At 46.0% G+C, this 19,874-nt stretch overlaps 1 protein-coding gene and 1 long non-coding RNA gene across 2 annotated transcripts in view; one reads left to right on the top strand and one right to left on the bottom strand.

The window, feature by feature from the left end:
- LOC116456985 (uncharacterized) overlaps window positions 1–7,340 on the bottom strand; it is a 91,510-nt gene extending 84,170 nt beyond the window's left edge. Inside the window, exon 1 of the long non-coding RNA XR_004244864.1 lies at window positions 7,246–7,340. This is a non-coding gene — a long non-coding RNA (uncharacterized LOC116456985). The remainder of the gene's footprint in view (window positions 1–7,245) is intronic.
- Window positions 7,341–13,868: 6,528 nt separating this feature from the next.
- Window positions 13,869–18,850, top strand: SHISA3 (shisa family member 3). The gene is made up of 2 exons (XM_032135954.1): window positions 13,869–14,714; window positions 17,380–18,850. The coding sequence occupies exons 1-2, from the start codon at window positions 14,438–14,440 to the stop codon at window positions 17,817–17,819; spliced, it is 717 nt and encodes a 238-aa protein (XP_031991845.1). The 5' UTR covers window positions 13,869–14,437; the 3' UTR covers window positions 17,820–18,850.
- The last annotated feature ends 1,024 nt before the right edge of the window (window positions 18,851–19,874 follow it).

Below are 19,874 nucleotides of genomic sequence, written 5' to 3'. Positions count from 1 at the left end.
CTTTCTTTCTTTCTTTCTTTCTTTCTTTCTTTCTTTCTTTCTTTCTTCTTTCTTTTTCTTCTTCTTCTCTTTCTTTCTTTCTTTCTTTCTTTCTTTCTTTTTTCTCTTTCTTTCTCTTTCTCTCTCTCTTTCTTTCTTTTTCTTTCTCTTTTTTGAGACAGGGTCTTGCCCAGCCTCTTTTCTCCCCTCCCTCCCTCCCTCCCTCCCTCCCTCTCTCTTCTTTCCCTCCCTCCCTCTCTCTCTCTCTCTGTCTTTCTTTCTCTTTCTTTCTTTCTTTTCTTTTTTGAGACAGGGTCTTGCTCTATCACCTAGGCTGGAGTACAGTGACAGAATCACAGCTCACTGCAGCTTCAACCTCCTGGGCTCAAGGGATCTTTACTCCCTCAGCCTCCCAAGTAGCTGGGACTGCAGGCACACACCACCACACCCAGCTGATTTTTTAAATTTTTATTTTTTATGTTTATTTTTGTAGAGACAGGGTCTTACTATATTGCCTAGGCTGGTCTTGAACTCCTGGCCTCAAGCAATCCTCCTGTCTCAGCCGCCCAAAGTACTGGGATTACAGGCATAAGCCACTGCACCCAACCTATTTTTTAAAATTATTAGACAGATCATATATGGATTATAATGCAAGTTTTTCTGGATGACTCATGATGTATCCTTTTTTGGCCTGGATGCTAAGGAATCAGACCTTGATCTTGGTATTTGAATTATTCCCTCCATGTCACTCATGGGTTCACTTTTCTTCTTATGGATTTGCCAAAAGCACAAGGCATTAATTCCAATGACTTGTCACAGGGTGTTGTTTTGGCAGCAGTACTACCCAGGTCCACAAAGATGGCGGCTAGAGCAGGTCCATCACACACCAACTTCTCCTCTTGCCATTTATCCAGAGTCTGTAATCTGGTCTCTGTGTTCATACAGTGTTCAACCAGAAAAAGAACTCAGGGGACTGGGGAGGGGGCATAAAGAACCATGGTCCTTGTCTTCACCAATTTCTTCTGGTCAGTTGAATGTATTTTGCAAATCTGGAAGGATCTCACTCAAAATGCCCAGGTCACATATTCATTGTTTAGCTTAGATGTATGATGCCATTTCTCCTGTAAGAAGTGCTAGCAAGCTGGGTGTGGCAGCGGAGTCGGTGTGTTAGAACTGGCCTTGGTTGCTGCCATTGCTACATTAACTTGCATCATAAATGAGTAAGAAGGACGGATAAATGAAAATACCTAAACTTTTAAAAGGGATCTAGGACATGAGTTTGAAAACTGTGGCTTTTGGGCCAAACCCAGCCTGCTACCTGTTTCATATTGCCCACAAGTTATGAATGATTTTTACATTTTTAAATGGTTGAAAAAAACTTAAAATAAGAATAATGTTTTGTGGCCGGGCGCGGTGGCATGTGCCTGTAATCCCAGCACTTTGGCAGGCTGAGGCGAGTGGATCACTTGAGGTCAGGAGTTCGAGACCAGCCTGGCCAACATGGTGAAACTCCGTATCTACTAAAAATACAAAAAATCAGCTGGGCATGGTGGCGAGCACCTGTAGTCCCAGCTACCTGGGAGGCTGAGGCAGGATAATTGCTTGGGCCCGGGAGGCGGAGGTTGCAGTGAGCCGAGCTTGCAATGAGCTGAGCTTGCGCCACTGCATGCTAGCCTGGGTGACAAAGCGAGACTCTGTCAAAAAAAAAGTGGTGATAAGTGAAAATTACATGAAATTCAAGTTTCAGTATCCATAAATAAAGTTTTATTGGAACACAGCCATGTCCATTCACTTATGTATCCTCCATGGCTGCTTTCATACCATAACCTCAGAGTTGAGTGATTGTGACAGAGGCCATATGGCTGGCAAGGCCTAAAATATTTACTCTTTGGCTTTTTACAGAAAGTTTGCTGACTACTGGTCTAGAATAAATTTTCTTTGTTTTCTGCTTAGAAATTCCTTTTTTGGACTGAGAAGTAGGGCTATTTCCATGCTTATACAGGCTCATCCACTCTTATAAATAATGGTGAACAACTGTCTTCACATCTCATGGTTGAAATACCAAGTATATTTGTGCATGTGTGTGTTTATGTATACAGGCACTAAGTATTTACAATACCTAAGTGTATTTCAATCTGACCATCACATATGATGATAATTATTAACATAAATTATTCTTGTGAAAGGATAATGTTTATTAAATTAAGTCAAAAATTTTAACAATACAATTTTCATAACCTTCCCCCTATTCAATCAAGGGCATCCACTTGCCTCCAGATGTTTAGAATTTGTTAAAACAGGAAAGAGGAAGAAAAGGTCAATGCTCACGTTTTGGCTACCAATTTGGAATTTCTTTTGAAAGTTCACAGGGAGACAATGGTCTTGAGACTGTTGAACATTTTCTCAATTCCTTAAACTCTCCTTTATGTATTAAGACCTATGCCTGTGTGACTTTGGTTTATTAAAAGTGATAGGTAGCATGCCTGTAATCCCAGCACTTTGGGAGGTTGAGGTGGGCAGATCACTTGAGGTCAGGAGTTTGAGACCAGCTTGGCCAACATGGTGAAAACCTGTCTCTACCAAAAATACAAAATTAGCCAGGTGTGGTGGCATGCATCTGTAGTCCCAGCTACTTGGGAGGCTGAGGCAGAAGAATCACTTGAACCAGGGAAGCAGAGGTTGCAATGAGCTGAGATCGTGCCACTGCACTCCAGCCTGAGCTACGGAGACTCCATGTCCAAAAAAAAAAAAAAAAGTCATAAGAACTCAGTAAATGATGTCAGGGAAGTTCCTGATCCATGGGAAGAAAAGGGAAAGCCTGTCCCTGTTGGCCCCAGTGGAGTGTGTGGTAAAAGAAGGGGTACAAAGTTAAGAAGCAATTGGTGAGACAAGTGTATTCTGGTTACTTCTTTCCAAGTCCATGTGAGACGGGAGGGTAGCAGAAACTTCATGGTAAGGTCAAAAGCAGAGTGAGGTTTGCCTCTTTCTCTATTTCGGCTCTTGGGGGAGTCAGCCATGATGTGTGGCCCTGCTTGCTGCCAAGTGGGGAAACCAGTTAAAATGGCAGTGAGAGGTGGCCAAGCAGATAAAGAGATTCAACTAGCACTTTGGAACCTGTCTAGGTTTGTGTGGATTGTGGAGGGATTTGAAGGGTTCCTCAAGCTGCATGGGGAAGCATGGAAGATAGCTGATGTGCCGGCTGGTGGCTTTGCCATGGTGTATTAGTACATTTGCATGCTGCTGATAAAGACATGCCTGCGAATGGGAAGAAAAATAGGTTTAATGGACTCACAGTTCCACATGGCTGGGGGGGCTCACAATCATGGCAGAAGGGGAAAGGCATGTCTCACTTGGCAGCAGGCAAGAGAAAAGAGCTCGTTCTGGGGAACTCCCCTTTATAAAACCATCAGATCTTGCGAGACTTATTCACTATCATGAGAATGACCCACCCCCGTGATTCAATTACCTCCCCCGGGTCCCTCCTACAACACGTGCGAATTGTGGGAGTTACAATTCAAGATGAGATTTGGGTGGGAACACAGCCAAATCATATCACATGGTGAGGGTAATTTATCCTGTGGTCAATGACCAGGGGTCAAACTGCTCATTACAAGCTAGACAGGGGTGCAGGGAGGATAGCGATATCCTCAGCACCTGTGAAAGCCAGAGTGGGGGCAGGCTGGGAAGGGAGAGTCATGGGCCCTTTCCAGGCCTAGAAATAAACCAAGTGTTTGCCAGCCACAGACCTCTTCAGTGGACTCCTCCCAGAAGCCGGGTCAGACTAGCGCCCCTGCACAGGCAACAGTGAGATCTGGAGAACAGCTAGGGCAGTCAGACTCCCTTGCCCTCCCAGGCGAGGTAAGCTACTTCTCTCCCCTATCCCTTACACTCAGGGGTGAATACCAGGGGGCAAAACAGCCCTCATAAAGAGATGAGCCTCAAACTAACTGAATAAATAATCCAGAGAAGCTCTCTTAAAGTAGAAGAGTCTGATACCCTTTTTTTTTTTTTTTTTTTGAGACAGAGTCTCGCTCTATCGCCAGGCTGGAGTGCAGTGGCGCGATCTCGGCTCATTGTAACCTCCCGCTCATGAGTTAAAGCGATTCTCCTGCCTCAGTCTCCCGAGTAGCCGGGACTACAGGCATGCACCACCTCCCCCGGCTGATTTTTGTATTTTTAGTAGAGACAGGTTATTTTGGCCAGGATGGTCTCAATCTCTTGACCTTGTGATCCATCCGCCTCGGCCTCCCAAAGTGTTGGGATTACAGGCATGAACCACCGTGCCCGGCCTGATACACTTTTAATTAACTACTTTAATTCTAAGCATGCGTCCCAACCATCTCTCGTATACTCAAATGCCTAGCAAGAAGGGACAAAATATCAGTAGTAGAAAAAAAAAATTTTTTTAAAGAACCTATAAATAGTAATATGCTAAATTTTTGATGCTTCTACTCTATTCAAATTTGTCATGCAGTTTTGTTCTAAGCAGTGACTTTCAAATGTTTTGATCATGTCCCTCAGTAAAAAACATATTTTATATCACTACCAAGGACTTATGTTCATACACATATGCCTGAAATAAAACATCATGAAATCAACTCTACCTCTAATTTGTGTGATGTACTCTCTATTTTCTAGTCTTCTCTAGGTTTGAAAAAATGCCATTTATGTCCCATTAAATTGATTTCATGACCCATCTGATGTGTTGTGACCTACAGCCTGAAACACACTGCCCCAAAGGCCTAATGAGGTGAATGGAACATCTCATTATACATGATACAGTTCCAGATGCTGTGCTTTCACATCCTTCTGTTTTCATAGCTTCACTGTCCCAACAACTACAGGCAGCAGCCATTTATTAAAGCTCTCTCCATAATATTTATCATAGCAGTCAAGATGCTTTCAGTTATATGTGATCAAAACCCAATTCAAGGCGAGTCGCAGTGGCTCACTCCTGTAATTCCACACTTTGCGAAGCCAAGGTGGGAGGATCGCTTGAGCCCAGGAGTTTGAGAGCGACCTGGGCAACATAGTGAGATCGTGTCTCTACAAAAAATTTAAAAATTAGCTAGGTGTGGTGGCATGTGCCTGTGGTTTCAACTGCTTCAGAGGCTGAGATGGGAGGATCACTTGAGCCTGGGAGGTAGAAGCTGCAGTGAGCCACGATCACAACATTGCACTCTAGCTTGGGTGACCCTGTCTCAACAAACAAACAAGGAAAAAAAAGCCCCCCAAACCCCAATCCAGACTGAATTAAGCTGAAAGTCAGCGTATTGTCTCATGTCATAGGGATGAGCAGCACAGTGCTACCTGCAAGTGCAACTGGGTCCAACATTTTAGGTCTCTCTCTTTTGCTTCTCTTGCCTCTGAGTTGGTCTTATTCTCACTTAGGCCTAGTCTACAAGGCAGGAGGCATGCTTTTGACTCCCCCAAGCACACAGTTCACAATGTAGAAGGAGGAGAAGCCCCACCCAACCCCACGGTCCACATAACACATCTTGTGGACAGATGGGCCCAGAGAGATAAGGAATTCTGATTGCTTCAGCAAGATCTCAGGCCTAACCCTTGGCCAGGAGTGAAGCACTGATTGACAGTCCCTCCAAGCCAACACAGAATGAGAGAAAGTGAGGTACTCTTATTAGAATAAGGGAGAGGAATTCTGCTCAGACCAGGAGAAAAATCAAGCAAGATAGATTAGAAAGATAGGTCCTGTATGGGGGATATAAATCATTCTCTTATCAGTAGAGTAACCTAAATTTAGAACCAGACAGTAGGCCAGGCATGGTGGCTCACACCTGTAATCTCAGCACTTTGGAAGGCCAAGGCAGGTAGATTATTTGAGCTCGGGAGTTTGAGACCAGTCTGGGAAATGTGGTAAAAACCTGTCGCCACCAAAAATGCAAAAAATTAGCTGGGCTTGGTGTTGTGTGCCTGTAGTGCCAGCTACTTGGTAGGCTTAAGTGGGAGGATTGCTTGAGCCCAGGAGGTAGAGGTTGCAATGAGCCAAGATGGCACCACTGCACTCCAGCCTAGGTGATGGAGTGAGACCCTTTTTAGGACGAGGGGAGGGGTGTAGCATATACACTAAAGACTTACTGAATCTCGGCTCGGCACAGTGGCTCACGCCTGTAATCCCAGCACTTTGGGAGGCTAAGGCGGGTGGATCACCTGAGGTCGGGAGTTCGAGACCAGCCTGACCAACGTGGAGAAACCCTATCTCTACTAAAAATACAAAAATTAGCCGGGCGTGGTGGTGCATGCCTGTAATCCCAGCTACTAGGGAGGCTGAGGCAGGAGAATCGCTTGAACTCGGGAGGCAGAGGTTGCAGTGAGCTGAGATTGCGCCTTGGCACTCCAGCCTGGGTGACAGAGCAAAGCTCTGTCTCAAAAAAAAAAAAAAAAAAAAAAAAAAAAAAGGAAGAGTGACTGAATCTCAGTCTTTGACAGGCTTAACTGGAATAACATTGCAGACAGCTACAACTTTGGTTGCTACTTCAATTCCGATTCAAGTAGAGAAACCAAGAAAGATGCAAAGAACAAGTTTTCTTTTTGTCTTTGATGACAAAAAGTACATTAAAGAAGTACAAAATGAGGGTGATTACAGAATGAGTGGTTGAACAAAATCAGAAGGTGGAAATATGAAGCAGAAAGAATCCTCAAACTACAATTCTGATGATAGGATGAAGGGCATGCCAGTTGTTAAGCGTTTTGAATTGTCATTTATGAAGACAGCACTATTGACCCATTTGCTGTGGGAGGGTATCACGTTGACTTCACTTGCCACACTGCATAATCTGATTGTATCTATTACATCCAACTTTTCTGGCTGATGTCCTTGAATAACTCCCAACAGGTGTTTGCAAGCCAGGGTCAAGTGTGCATTCTGTACTCCGGATACAGAGGAAACGTCGTTGACCCACAGGAAAGGAAATCAAGACCTTTGCCTTACTGGCCCTTTAAGTTACCAACAGAGCTAACTAAACCCAGACTACCTGAGAAGGAGAAGAATTAAAATAAAAGATACGTTTGGCAAACAATTACATAACAGATTTCAAAAAAGAACGCTGCAAAAATGTAAATCATTTCCACATGATTTACAAACTTTAAAGGTGACTTAAAAATTCTCAAAACATTGTGCTATGGCTGGTAAAGGTGAAAAGGGAAGTAAGAAGACAGAAACAAGACAAGAATCCTCTGTGTTTTCTTTCTCCTCCATAAAATATTTCCCCCACCAAAAGCACACATGGCCCTTGAGCAGCAACTTACCATTTTTTCCAGGGTCAGTTCACTTTTCGTGCTGCTCTAAACCCTGCTGAAAGCCAGCTCCTCGGGGAGCCCCAGGAATGGGGGCTGGCCTCTCTTCAGTCTGCAAGCACTCAGCAGGAAATGCCCCTTGCTGAGAAAGGGGTGGTGTTAGGGGAGAATCCATCTACTGTCGAGGAAATTTCAATTAAATACGGATGCCAATTAATTTAATTTATATTTCTGCATGAAAAATGTCATTCTATTATACATGCACTGGAAGGATGCCAGGAGCCCATGTTAATAAATTACATCTCTACTGACATAATATGGAATCACAGACTAATCGGATACTTATTAAATGCCCACCTGTGCTTGGGGCTACACCTTGTAGAAATCCAGCTGAAATAAGGTCTGTCCAGTAAGGCCTGTCCTTACGCTGTGATCATCTGACACCCACTCTTATCCTCCTCTTCTCCTAGCTTTGGGCATGTCTCAGGAGAACAACTGTAAAAATGAATAATCAACATTCAATTGCCAGTTGTTATGAATGGGCGTATTTAATGAATAAGGGAATGAATGAAGGGGAATTGTAAATAATCTATTCAAATTAACCGGGGAACAGGCCTACTCTGGTTAGCAGGAAACTTGCCATGATTATTTGATTACAGATTCAAATCAGCTGGTGGTGGGTAATAATAATACCTACCGGTTATGAAGTGCCAACTCTGTGCCACACTCCATGTTTTATTTTGCATCCTTGCTACATGTTTTATTTTGAATCCTTACAATAATCTTTCAAGATAAGGATTATTCCTTCCCACACCCCTCATTTTAGAGATACAAAAGCTGAAGTGCAGTACCCAGAAATGACCTTCCTCAAGGTCATGTGATTAGTAAGAGGCACACTCTCCTGTCCTGGCAGATTTTCTTTGCATCATACCTCTATTCTCTAGGACAAGTGTCACCACTCTCTCCATGGGGGATGGGCTGGTGGCTGCCCTATTCTGGCAGTGCTGACACACTGGACAGTTCTTCATGCACTACAGTTATGACTAAATCACCAGGAGAAGACTCTGTAATACCCCCTGCCTGGGAATTCATCCTGCTCTCCTCTGCTGCAGTTCTGTATAATCGTGAAACGGATGTCACTCAGTTGCAACAAGTTCTTGAGTAGCCACTCATTGTTTTGGCCAGTTATTTATTCACCATTCACTAAGCACCCACTATGTGTTAGGTCCTAGGATCCAATAAAGTAAAAGGAGGTCAGACTAACCGGGAAGACAGATGCCCTAACACAAAATTGTAATGTGTGTGGTTTAATACTATGGAATGGCTAACGTTCCTTTTGTTGTTTATTCAATCAATCCCTTATACCCTGTATGACCACTTACAGAGTCTCTATGACATACTGGACAACAGACCTGTTCTCACATTTTCAAGCCAGGGCAGGAAAAGTCATGAAAGCCACCAGCCTGAGTCTGTTCCTCTGACTTCCTCTTTCTTCCCATACCTGACTTCATCTTGCACTGCAAGGGGCCTCCCATGTATGTGTCTGGGCATCCCAGCCTATGTGTACAAATTTTGAAACACCTCCCGCCAGAACCTCTTAAAATCAGGAAGAGGCTTCTGTGCAGCCTAGAAGCAACTTTTGGCCTCTTTGAGTAGGGAGTGCTGGGATCCAGGACCCAGAGAGTGGTACAAAAAGGGAGGGAATGGGCTTTGGGTGGGCACCGACCTCTGGCTCTATTCACTCTTTCCCCTGTGGCTGCAGACAGGGCAGAGGAAGGCCAGAGGGCCTCAGAGTGTGATCCTCAATGCAGCCACTTGGCATCACCTGGAAACTCATTAGAAATGCAGAATCACAGGCCCCACTGCAGACTTTGTGAGTCAGGTCTGCTTTTTTTTTTTTTTTTTTTGAGATGGACTCTTGCTCTGTCACCCAGGCTGGAGTGCAGTGGCGTGATCTCGGCTCACTGCAACCTCTGCCTCCCGGGTTCAAGCAATTCTCCTGCCTCAGCCTCCTGAGTAGCTGGGGTTACAGGCGTATGCCTCCACGCCCCGTCAATTTTTGTATTTTTAGTAGAGACGAGGTTTCACCATGTTGGCCAGGCTGGTCTCAAACTCTTTTTTTTTTTTTTTTTTTTTTTTTTTGAGACGGAGTCTCGCTCTGTCGCCCAGGCTGGAGTGCAGTGGCGCAATCTCGGCTCACTGCAAGCTCCGCCTCCCGGGTCCACGCCATTCTCCTGCCTCAGCCTCTCCGAGTAGCTGGGACCACAGGGGCCCGCCACCACGCCCGGCTAATTTTTTTTGTATTTTTAGTAGAGACGGGGTTTCACCGTGGTCTCGATCTCCTGACCTCGTGATCCGCCCGCTTCGGCCTCCCAAAGTGCTAGGATTACAAGCGTGAGCCACCGCGCCCGGCCAGGTCTCAAACTCTTGACCTCAGGCGATCCGTCCGCCTCGGCCTCCCAAAGTGCTGGGATTACAGACGTGAGCCACCGTGCCCGGTCAGATCTGCATTTTAACAAGATTCCCAGGTATTTCATGGCCTTTGGAGAAACACTGCTCTAAGGGCCCTAGCTTAATCCCCTCTTTTGGTAAATCAAGAGACTGAGGCTGCCTGAAACACAGGGCAGGAAGAGGGGCCTGGCCTGGGGCTGGGTTGCCCAGGTCTGAGAGTGTCCTTCTAGGCACCTTGCTATTCTCTAGGGTAAACACGCGCCACAGCAAATTTCAGAGAAAACACCTTTCGAGTAACTCAGATTGAGAGGGGCCTGGAGTAAGAGATTTACAGCAAGCGATCCAAGGAAGAGAATTCCATGAAGTCATGGGCAAGGTAATTAAAGGAAAATTAAATTAAAGTGTTTTTTTCTGAATTGAAGGAAAGTGATAACAAGTCACTCCACAAGCAAACTTGAGGGAGGGTTGAGGAACTCTTGTTTTTCATTTTGTTTCTGAGGCCAATGCAAATGAGCTGGAGTAGACTCTTCCATAGCCCACTGAATTGTCCTTTTTTGTTTTTGTTCTTGTTTTCTGCATTCCTTCAGCCTTCCTCCTTTTTCCTCAGTATATTTTAGTTCCCAAACCTTTCTGATCCATGTGGCCCTTCACTCCCCTGCTTTTGGTTTTCTCAAATCATTCACTGAGCTCCAAAGAATATAAAAAAGATAAGTTGACAGAACAATTTTTTTCTTTTTTATTTTTTTTTTTGAGACAGGGCCTCACCGTTCACCCAAGCTGGAGCACAGTGGTGCCACCGCTGCACACTGCAGCTTCCACCTCTTGGGTTCAAGTGATCCTCCCACCTCAGCTGCCCGAGTAGCTGGGCCTACAGACATGTGCCGCCATGCTCAGCTAATTATATTTTTATTAGTAGAGGTAGGCTCTCACTATGCTGCTCAGGCTGGTCTTGAACTCCTGAGCTCAAGGGATCCTCCCTCCTCGCCCTCCCAAAGTGCTGGGATTATAGGCATGAGCCACCAGGTCTGGCCAGAACAAAGTTTAAAAATATGGTCAGCAAATATGTCCTAAGAATATTAGGCATTGGCTGGATGCAGTGGCTCACGCCTGTAATCCCAGCACTTTGGGAGGCTGAGGCGGGCGGATCACCTAAGGTCAGGAGTTCGAGACCAGCCTGGCCAACATGGTGAAACCCCGTCTCTACTAAAAATACAAAAATTAGCCAGGCATGGTGGTTGGCCCCTGTAGTCCTAGTTACTTGGGAGGCTGAGGCAGGAGAATTGCTTGAACCCGGGAAGTAGAGGTTGCAGTGAGCCGAGATCATGCCGTTGCACTCCAGCGTTGACGACAGAGTGAGACTCCATCTCAAAAAAAAAAAAAAAAAAAAAAAAGAAAAGAAAAAAAGAGTTGCATTTTGATTTTATAAGTTCCCTTCAGCCAGCTACAGTTACCAACATGTTGCCAGTTGTGTTTCAGTTCTGCCTAGCCCATCTTCTCATCTCTATTGCTCACTTATCTTTTCTTTTTCCTCCTACCCTCCCTCTTTTCTTTCCCTTTCTTTCTCCCTTTCTCTCCTCTCTTTCTTTCTTGCTTGTGTTTATTAAAGCATATTCCAGACATCATGTCATTTAACTCACTTCCTACAGAGTTTCCTTGAGGCAGGGCCACAAGAGAATGTATGTAGGCTGGGGAAATGATCTCTTATGATTATGTTCTTGACCAAAATATGGAATTTGTGTTACTGAGATAAGAAACAATAAAGAATTTCCAAAACCTCTTCATAATACCACAGATATTGTGGACTTTATTTTCTATCTGTATGTCTTCCCCCTAGAGTCTTTCAGGGGTGTCTATGAGAACTTTTTCATCTTCCTTTACTATTAAACTAGTTACAGAATAACAGAGACTTTGGATGATTACACATCTAAAAAGTGGTGAATATTCTCTTTCTGTTGGTGAAAAGGATTCTCAGGGCGTCAGTTTTGAAGTTAAAATTTGACAATGGAAAATTTGCAGAGATCTTCTATGACAAGAAACCAAACATATCACTGCCTCCCCCCAACCCCTCGCCCAGGCAAACTCCTGAAGCTGATTGTTGTAATGGTTTTAAAGGCACTTAGGATGAGGACCTAGATCTGAAGCACGGTGCACAGTTGTTTACTGTTCACACAAGTCAGATCTATGAAGAATCAAGTAATTTGGAGGTTTGGTTACTCTCCATTAGTAAATATCATCAAACTAAATTTGGGTAAAATGCCCTCTAAATAAGTCAAGTACACAGGAGCTTTGAATGAGGGAATTAATTATAGCTGGTGTCCAAGGAAAAAGAATCCCATTGTGGCATGGAGAATGTAATTAATGGGAGGTAAGTGCCAACAAATCACTCCTTAAAATATTAATGCTATCAAAGAACAGCTGGATAATGAGAGAAACTTGACCCTTGGGGGACCAGCAAAGGTTGCTGCTGCTGCAGAACTTTATGCAGTTATGATGTAATGAAATTCCTCTAAATTTTAACAAAAACTAATATTAAAAGGTGTGTTCTGGGAAAGTTATTAGCAGTAAACATGTCATAATTTTTATCATCTGATGATAATCATTATATCTCATTTTTGCTGTGTTTCTAAGTGACATTTTCCTGTAATTGCTCAGGATATGTATATATATAATTGAAACAACACTCCTGAAAAACAACTAGAGTTAAAAAAAAGATTAAGTCTGGCAAGAACTTTTTTTTGTAAATGAAAAACCCAATATCTAAGAAATTTCTGCAAAACAATTTCCCATATGCTTAAACTATTCAACTAAAAAACTGTTTCATTTTTTGTTATTGAAAGCTCCAACTTGTTTTTACTTAATAGCTTCGTATTGTCCTAAGAAATATGTAATTCTAAGAGAGCAATAAAGTTAAGTATTCACACAGTCCCACTTAAAGTGTGAAATGTTGGACATGTATTTTCAGCAGCCACATAACTTAAAGCTAATCCCAATACCTAAAATTAGAAATCAGAAGTAATTATTTAACTGAAGTACACTTTAACTTAGATTTAAAAAAATCTTTTTAATGGGAGATTTTTAAAAAAGTTTCTCCGGAATCGACTCAGTTCATCAGGAAGCTGCGAGAGTGAAAAATGCGTTTGACCGCGCACCTTGTGTCGCTGGAGCTGAGAACACTTTGTTCCTTTTGTTTCACTCAACTTGCCGACACCTAACTCAGGGACACGGGTATGCAGCGTGTTTGACAAATAAGCCGAGATACACCGAACATATTCACACATACCAATAGACGATGATTGGAAGTTCAGGATGCAGTCAAAATAAATGCTTGCGTTTGGCCCAGGTTTCACATAACACCAGTTTCATAAGGCACTTAGGCCGCTAACGGAGCAGTGCCCCTGAAAATAGCCCACAGGGGACACATCATTTAAATAAATGTGTTTCTTTCCCTGAACAGAAGTTCAGTTCTGCTCAATTATCATTAATTTTGCTCCTTTATTTCCTTTGCGGGCGTGAACGGAGAAGTCGTGCTCTTTGAGGTTTTGCGAGCTGGCCTTGGCTGGCAGAGGTGACCGGCAATCCCTCACTCGGCGGAAAAAGTGCGAGTGTGTGTGTGTGCTTGTGAAAATGTGCCGTTCCTCCCAGAAAAAGTGGAAACGTAGGTGGAAAGCTCAGCACATGTTGGCGACACCTGAAAACCATGCTCTCGTCCTGAACCTTTAGAAGCGGTATCCCAGGAACGAGTCTGAGTCTGTGCAACAGGGCACAGATGATTAGACAAACTTCAATGACTGCACCGCATTCGTGCATTATATCCATTGAAAAGTAAATCCAGCGTCTCCACTCGCGCGCCCACGTGCGTGGATAAACGCGGGAATTCGGCAGCCCTCAACGTCACTCGGCAGAGATTTCCGGACTGTGAGAGATTTGGGGTGTGTGGCGGGGGAGGGGAGAGTCTGATACCTTCAGGTTGAGAGTCAAGTCCTGGGGGAGCTGCATGGGCGGGGGTGGCCGGGGAGAGGCGGAGGATGGAGCGCGAACCAGAAAGCGCAGAGGACCCTCAGCCCGCGCCGCACCCGCTGTGATTAGCTCCAGCGGCGCGACCCGGGAGGGCGGACTCTTTCTTAACCCTCATTGTCTCCTCCTCCCTCTTCCTTTTTAAAGGACGCCTTGCGGGCAGAGCTGTCAGCAACCCCGCGGCCGTTTGTACTTGGCCGCGGCGGAGCTGATTTCTCCTCCTGTGACAGATAGGGGCGGGGGCTGAGCGGCCGCCTGTCCGGGGTACTCGCACGTGGGGAACCAATTCTTTTCTTCCGGCTCCTCTCGGGACCCGGCGATCGCCACAAGTTGGGACTCTGTGCGGCGCTGGAGTTGGCAGCCCCGGGCGCGATGGCTCCCTTGAGGAGTGGGGAGGGAGGTGGCCGGGGGGCTGGCGCGCCCCTCGCGCGGGGAGCGCTATGAGCCGGGCAAAGGGCGGCAGCGACTGCCCCAGCAATTGCCTCTGCCGGCGCCTCCCGCGGGCCCTCGCCAACTCGCCCCGCGCACCATGCTGACTCCCGGCCTGCGGAACTCGTAGTGCAGCCCCTGTCGCCTCCCCGGCCCCTGCTATCCCACGCAGGACTGGCTTCGGCCGCCGGGGCCAGCCGCTTGCGACGTGTCCCTGGGGAGGCGGAATCGCTGTGCGCCCTGAGCCCGGGCTCAGCCCTTCGCTTTCCAGCTGCGTCCTGCTCCCGGCCGCCCAGGGAGCCCAGTGGCAATGAGGAAACTGCTGGCGCTTTGCCTTCTCCTTGGCTGGCTGCGCTGGGGCCCGGCGGGCGCCCAGCAGTCCGGAGAGTACTGCCACGGCTGGGTGGACGTGCAGGGCAACTACCACGAGGGCTTCCAGTGTCCAGAGGACTTCGACACGCTGGACGCTACCATCTGTTGCGGCTCCTGCGCGCTCCGCTACTGTTGCGCCGCGGCCGACGCCAGGCTGGAGCAGGGCGGCTGCACCAACGACCGCGGCGAACTGGAGCACCCAGGCATCACCGCGCGTAAGTGCGGGGCTTACGGGGACATATCCCCGCCCGCCTAACGGCGGCGGCTGCATGTGTGCGCGGGAGGATGCAAAGACCCAGGAAGGTCTGTGCGCCTTCCTGGGTCTGTGCGCCAGTGGGACGCGGCCGGGTGGGGGGAATCAAGGGATGAGTGGGTGGTCGCGTTTCAGATGATGGTCCTCTATTCATTTGCAGTCCCGCTTCCCGCCACTTGCGGTCTCTGCGGGTCGGCCCAAGGGAAAGTTTGCCAGGGACAGTGAGGAGCGCGGGGCTTGTGCCTGGTGGCCCGGGGGAAGACAGCTGGAGCTCCTGGGAGAAGGGTCGTGCGGGTAAAGCCAGGGTAGACTTGGGTTCTGGTGGAGGGGCCGAGGGTGTCCCATTGCGCGCCCTTGTCACTTCGGGAGCTTCGGGAAGTGCCGAATGCAGAGAATCGCGACTCTTGTCGCTCGCTCATTTGCAGCCCTTCAGGGCTAAGAAACCCCAGTCACTTTTTTTTTCTGTCCTATGATAGCGTTTCTAAGCCACGGCCCCGTTCTGCAGACTTCCTTTCAATTCTCTGCATCGAATTACCCTCTCCGGCCCACCCCCTATTGTCACGCCTTTCAGAAATGCCCAGGTCTTCGAGGTGGAGATTTAGAAACATGGGTCGAAGGGGCTTCCCCGCCCCCTATTCTCACGTCGGAAAACACGGGTCAAATTTCCGCTCACTTCAGAGCCGAATAAATCACGACCCCAGCAGAGAAAATTTACACCTTGAAAAAAAGTTTTCCACCTGAATCGGAACATCAGGGAAACGCTTTAGAGCTTGAGGCGAGGATTTTATGGCCGGGGAAACCGGAGAAGCGGGCGGAGCTGAGAGCGGGAGACACCCCAGGACTCCAGAGAGCCAAGGTCTGGAGCCGGCAAGAGAAGGTCTCCGGGAAAGGGAGGAGAGGCTGGAGAGATCATTAAGGGTTCCCCAACGACCCCTCCCTGCAAACTGGTAACCCAGAGGACAGAGGAGTCTGCCTCCATTAGTGCTCCACTAGAGGGTGAATGTTGGGGGTCAACATTTCCAATCTAGAGGATTCGGGAAGTAGTTTCTGGAGAAAAGATGCTCAGCTGAAAGGGAAATCTAGGCCGTCCTGGCCTGTTAGAAAAATGCAGACTCTTCCCCACAGCTTCCCTTGCTCACCCTGAGGGACCCAGCTGCCCTCTGGGAGTAAGTGCAATTGTCCAGTCTGCAGCAGGGGCTCCCTCTGCGCTCCCTACTCGGCTCGGATGCCAGAGGACAGCAAAAGGGAGAGGCAGTCTCCACACTCACTGAGTCTGGGATCAGGCAAACCCTGATGGACCTTGGCTGTCACTTGCCGCGGTGTAACTTGGGCAAGTTACTTAACTGCTCTGGATACCTCTTCTCAGTTCTAGAGTGGGCATATTGCTCTCAAAGGAGTTAAGTTGTTGGTGACGTGGGAGTGTATGAATGCTGGAGCGCAGGGCTCAGTAAATGGTAGTTACTTACCTTTGCCTTGCCTTGCACACTGGTGCTAGTAAACAGGGGAGAATGGGAGGGACACAGAAGAGCTTATGCCTAGTGGCCCACAAATAGTTGATAATTACCTGTCCCTCACTGGCTCTGTCTGTGGGAAGGCACAAACTTCTCTGATCTATTTCCACATCTGGAAAACGGAGCTTATCATGTCCATCTCACAGGGTCTCCATGAGACTTTAATCAGATAATGAATAAGAAAGAGCCAGGCACACAGTATGGACTTAGTCAATGCAGGTTTTCTTTCTTCTACCTGTAAGGTGGAGGCTGCGTCCTAGCGCGGCTCTATCAGGGGAGAGACCTGGAGAATTGCCCAAGGGGATGCCTCTGGGCTTGGAAATTTGATGTCTGCCTTGTAGAGAGAGAAGGGGAAATTGGAATTTGCTCTGTTTGAGGGATGCTTTTATAGAAAGTCTGGGCCGTGGACACCAAGAATTGCCTCGTGATCTACCTAAAGTTCAGTCTGACTTCCCAGGCTTGGATGGGAATTGAGAGGCACGGCAGCTGGAGTGGGTATTCCAAATCTTTCCTGGAAAGAAGCAGCCAGAGCTGGCAATTTGTGGTGTATGGTAGGAGACACAGTAGATTGGGGCCCTCTGTGAATTTCTTTATACTGTTCTTTCTGGAGTCTCATAAAATCCTGGGTCTGTGTGTAGAGGAGAAGCTCATTTAATAGGCCTGGCTCTCTTTGCTTAGACTGGAGATTCTTGAATGGGAGATGGATTGCCAGCCTAAGAGAGGGGTCACATCTCTTACTGCTCACCATGATCAAACTACTAAAACCTGCATTTAAACCTAGAATTATTTTAACCCCTAAAACTCACCCTTTCCCTCCAGTGCCTGAATAGGAGAAGAGATTCCGTTTTTTTTTTCTGACTTCCAGATGTGCAATATGATGGTTAATTGCTAACAGAGGCTACGGTATCCATTTGCTTTCTCCCTGCTAGGAGTAGCAAGAATATTCCACCATCACGGTTTGCATTGCATTTTGGAGGTTACCATTAACAAGCTCTGAAAAACTGAGCTGACAACAGTGATAGTACTGAGTCTCCCACCTCTCAACCCTCAGCTGCCCAAGCAGAGTCTGGGAGATCCTCATCCGAGCATCTGTTTATGTCTGTTTTTGCCTTTTAGAGCCTGTCTACGTCCCCTTTCTCATCGTCGGCTCCATCTTCATTGCGTTCATCATCCTGGGTTCTGTAGTGGCTATTTATTGTTGCACCTGTTTGAGACCCAAGGAGCCCTCGCAGCAGCCAATCCGCTTCTCACTCCGCAGCTATCAGACAGAGACCCTGCCCATGATCCTGACCTCTACCAGCCCCAGGGCACCCTCCCGGCAGTCCAGCACAGCCACGAGCTCCAGCTCCACAGGCGGCTCCATCCGCAGGTTCTCCTTTGCGAGGGCTGAGCCGGGCTGCCTGGTGCCCTCACCGCCCCCGCCATACACCACGAGCCACTCAATCCACCTGGCTCAGCCATCTGGTTTCCTGGTGTCACCCCAGTATTTCGCTTACCCCCTCCAGCAGGAGCCCCCGCTGCCAGGGAAGAGCTGTCCAGACTTCAGCTCCAGTTGACACGCCCAGGCCATGAATCCACAACTCAGTCAAATGGCAGACAGGTGGAGCCCTGCTGCCATTGCCACATGCAATTCTGAGAAAATTTCCCTTGTAACTGATCGGTGTCATAGAGGAGCATGCTAGGGGAAAATACAGCACCTTCTAATTTGAGAGTTTCTGGCTCCAATCACAGAAAGGCTAAACCAGAGAACTGTTTTCTAGTTTTGCAAACATGTGATCATTATATTTCAATTTATGCTACTTTTATTCAAACTATGCAGCAGTTTGACTTTAAAGTTGCAAACTGGCTGAAAATGTTTTACTGGACATTCAGCTATACTGCTTAGAAAAGGGCTGCATGTTTCTTTTTCATATAAGTTGTTCATTGAGTTATGATAGAAATATATTCATAAATAAGCAAAGAAAAATACCTAATTGTAATTATCAAAGGTTAACTTAAAAAATTAACTATTAGGTAAACTTCAGGGGGCAGTGAACAATCTATTTATGATTTCGGGAGTAACCTAACCATGAATATTAGCATAATGAGAACATTTACTTTTTAAATAAATAATTAAATTTTGTTTATGAGTTTTTCCAGAATACAAGGTTTCAATAATCACATGAGGAGTTTAAAGTTTTAAATATATACTCAGACATTCATTGTAACACACAGAGTCTATGTAAAATCATCTCCCCCACTCACTGGAGGGAGTATTTATTGCAGACTTTTTGTTCAGCAACGTTTAGTGTTTCAGTGAAAGTTGGACAGTTGGGGCTTAAAACATTTATTTGTAAAATGAGCTATGTACAAATGTAAATATTTGTAATTTAATGTATTTACCACATTGACTGTACTAATTATTTAGTAGTCATACTGTAATTTTTATGTTAATAACTGTGGAGTTCAAAGTCTAGCTATTGGTATAATCATCTAATATTATATATATCTCCAGTGCCACTGAATTTTATGTCTGATGACTATATATTTGGGCATATATCTTGTTGGATTAGAATAAATAAAATACTTTATGTTTTCATGAACTCTATTGAAATTTTAAAGTGATTCATTTTATCTCTTTAGCGATGTTTTTGCTATTCAGTAAAAGGAAATGTCTTTAACACATACTTCATATTTTAAAATTAAAAAAAAATTCCATATCAGGGCTCGTGAAAGCAGCAAAGGAAGTGAATTTTTATGGAGGTCTCAGTCTACAGCCCTCTGATGTGTTTGGCCTATGGAGAATTCATCATTGGGACATTTCTCATAAGAATCTGGATTTCTGGCTTCTCGTGACATGGAGGACGTGGCACCAGGGGTCCTGCACTGCCTTGGGGTCAGGTCAGTCCTCTTCAGACAGGACACCTGCCATTTGCCAGCCTCCTGCCTGGTCTCCCCACCTGGCCCATCTATTTTTTGCTATGCTACCTACCTGGCCCCTGCAGGTGTGGTTTGAAAGCCCAGATTTATAGGAATTCATGCTATCATATGTCACTTTCAGTTTCCAAACACAACTAGTTAGAGGCAGAATTCTGTCCTAAGAGAGTTGTTTGGCCTTGTCTCTTCGTTTTCTAGTTAAGGAAACAAGTTCAAAGACATTAGGCCTCTGCTCAGTCTAAAGGCAGAGGGGTTCTGACTTCCAGTCTCCTGCTTTATCTTGTTGTATCTAAAAGTGGCCTGACTTCCAGGTAACCCAAATTGCTCAAAATAATTAAGGAAAGAAACAGCTGCATGTAAAAGGATGGACATTTATACACATGCTCTTTGGTGCACTCCTATACCATTAGACTAGTTTTATTTATGTTTGTGGTATATTGGTCCTTTTAATGGTTTTAAGGTTACCTTATTAAAGCTCTTATTATGAGCCAAGCATCAATGTGTATTAACTTATTTTATGCTCTAAACAACCCCAACAGAAAAGTATTACAATTCCCATTTTAAAGATTTGAAAGCTGAGGCACAAAGGAATGAAGCAACTTGCCCAAGTTCCTGCAGCTAGTCTGTACTGGAGTTGACATGCATAAACAAACAGATCCGAACAGCAACGGAAGACCTGCTTTGAGATTTTGATG

The sequence above is a fragment of the Hylobates moloch genome, unplaced genomic scaffold, assembly GCF_009828535.3.
Source record: "Hylobates moloch isolate HMO894 unplaced genomic scaffold, HMol_V3 SCAFFOLD_17, whole genome shotgun sequence".
Taxonomy (NCBI): Eukaryota; Metazoa; Chordata; class Mammalia; order Primates; family Hylobatidae; genus Hylobates; species Hylobates moloch.
The sequence above is the reverse complement of the archived record's forward strand: the minus strand, read 5'-3'. Positions and strand labels throughout refer to the sequence as shown.

Bases quoted from the DNA above. Each gene is read 5' to 3' on its own strand.
- SHISA3 (XM_032135954.1), top strand. From the start codon at position 14,438: ATGAGGAAACTGCTGGCGCTTTGCCTTCTCCTTGGCTGGCTGCGCTGG. The intron at 14,715-17,379 runs GTAAGTGCGGGG...TTTGCCTTTTAG, and splicing joins GCACCCAGGCATCACCGCGC to AGCCTGTCTACGTCCCCTTT.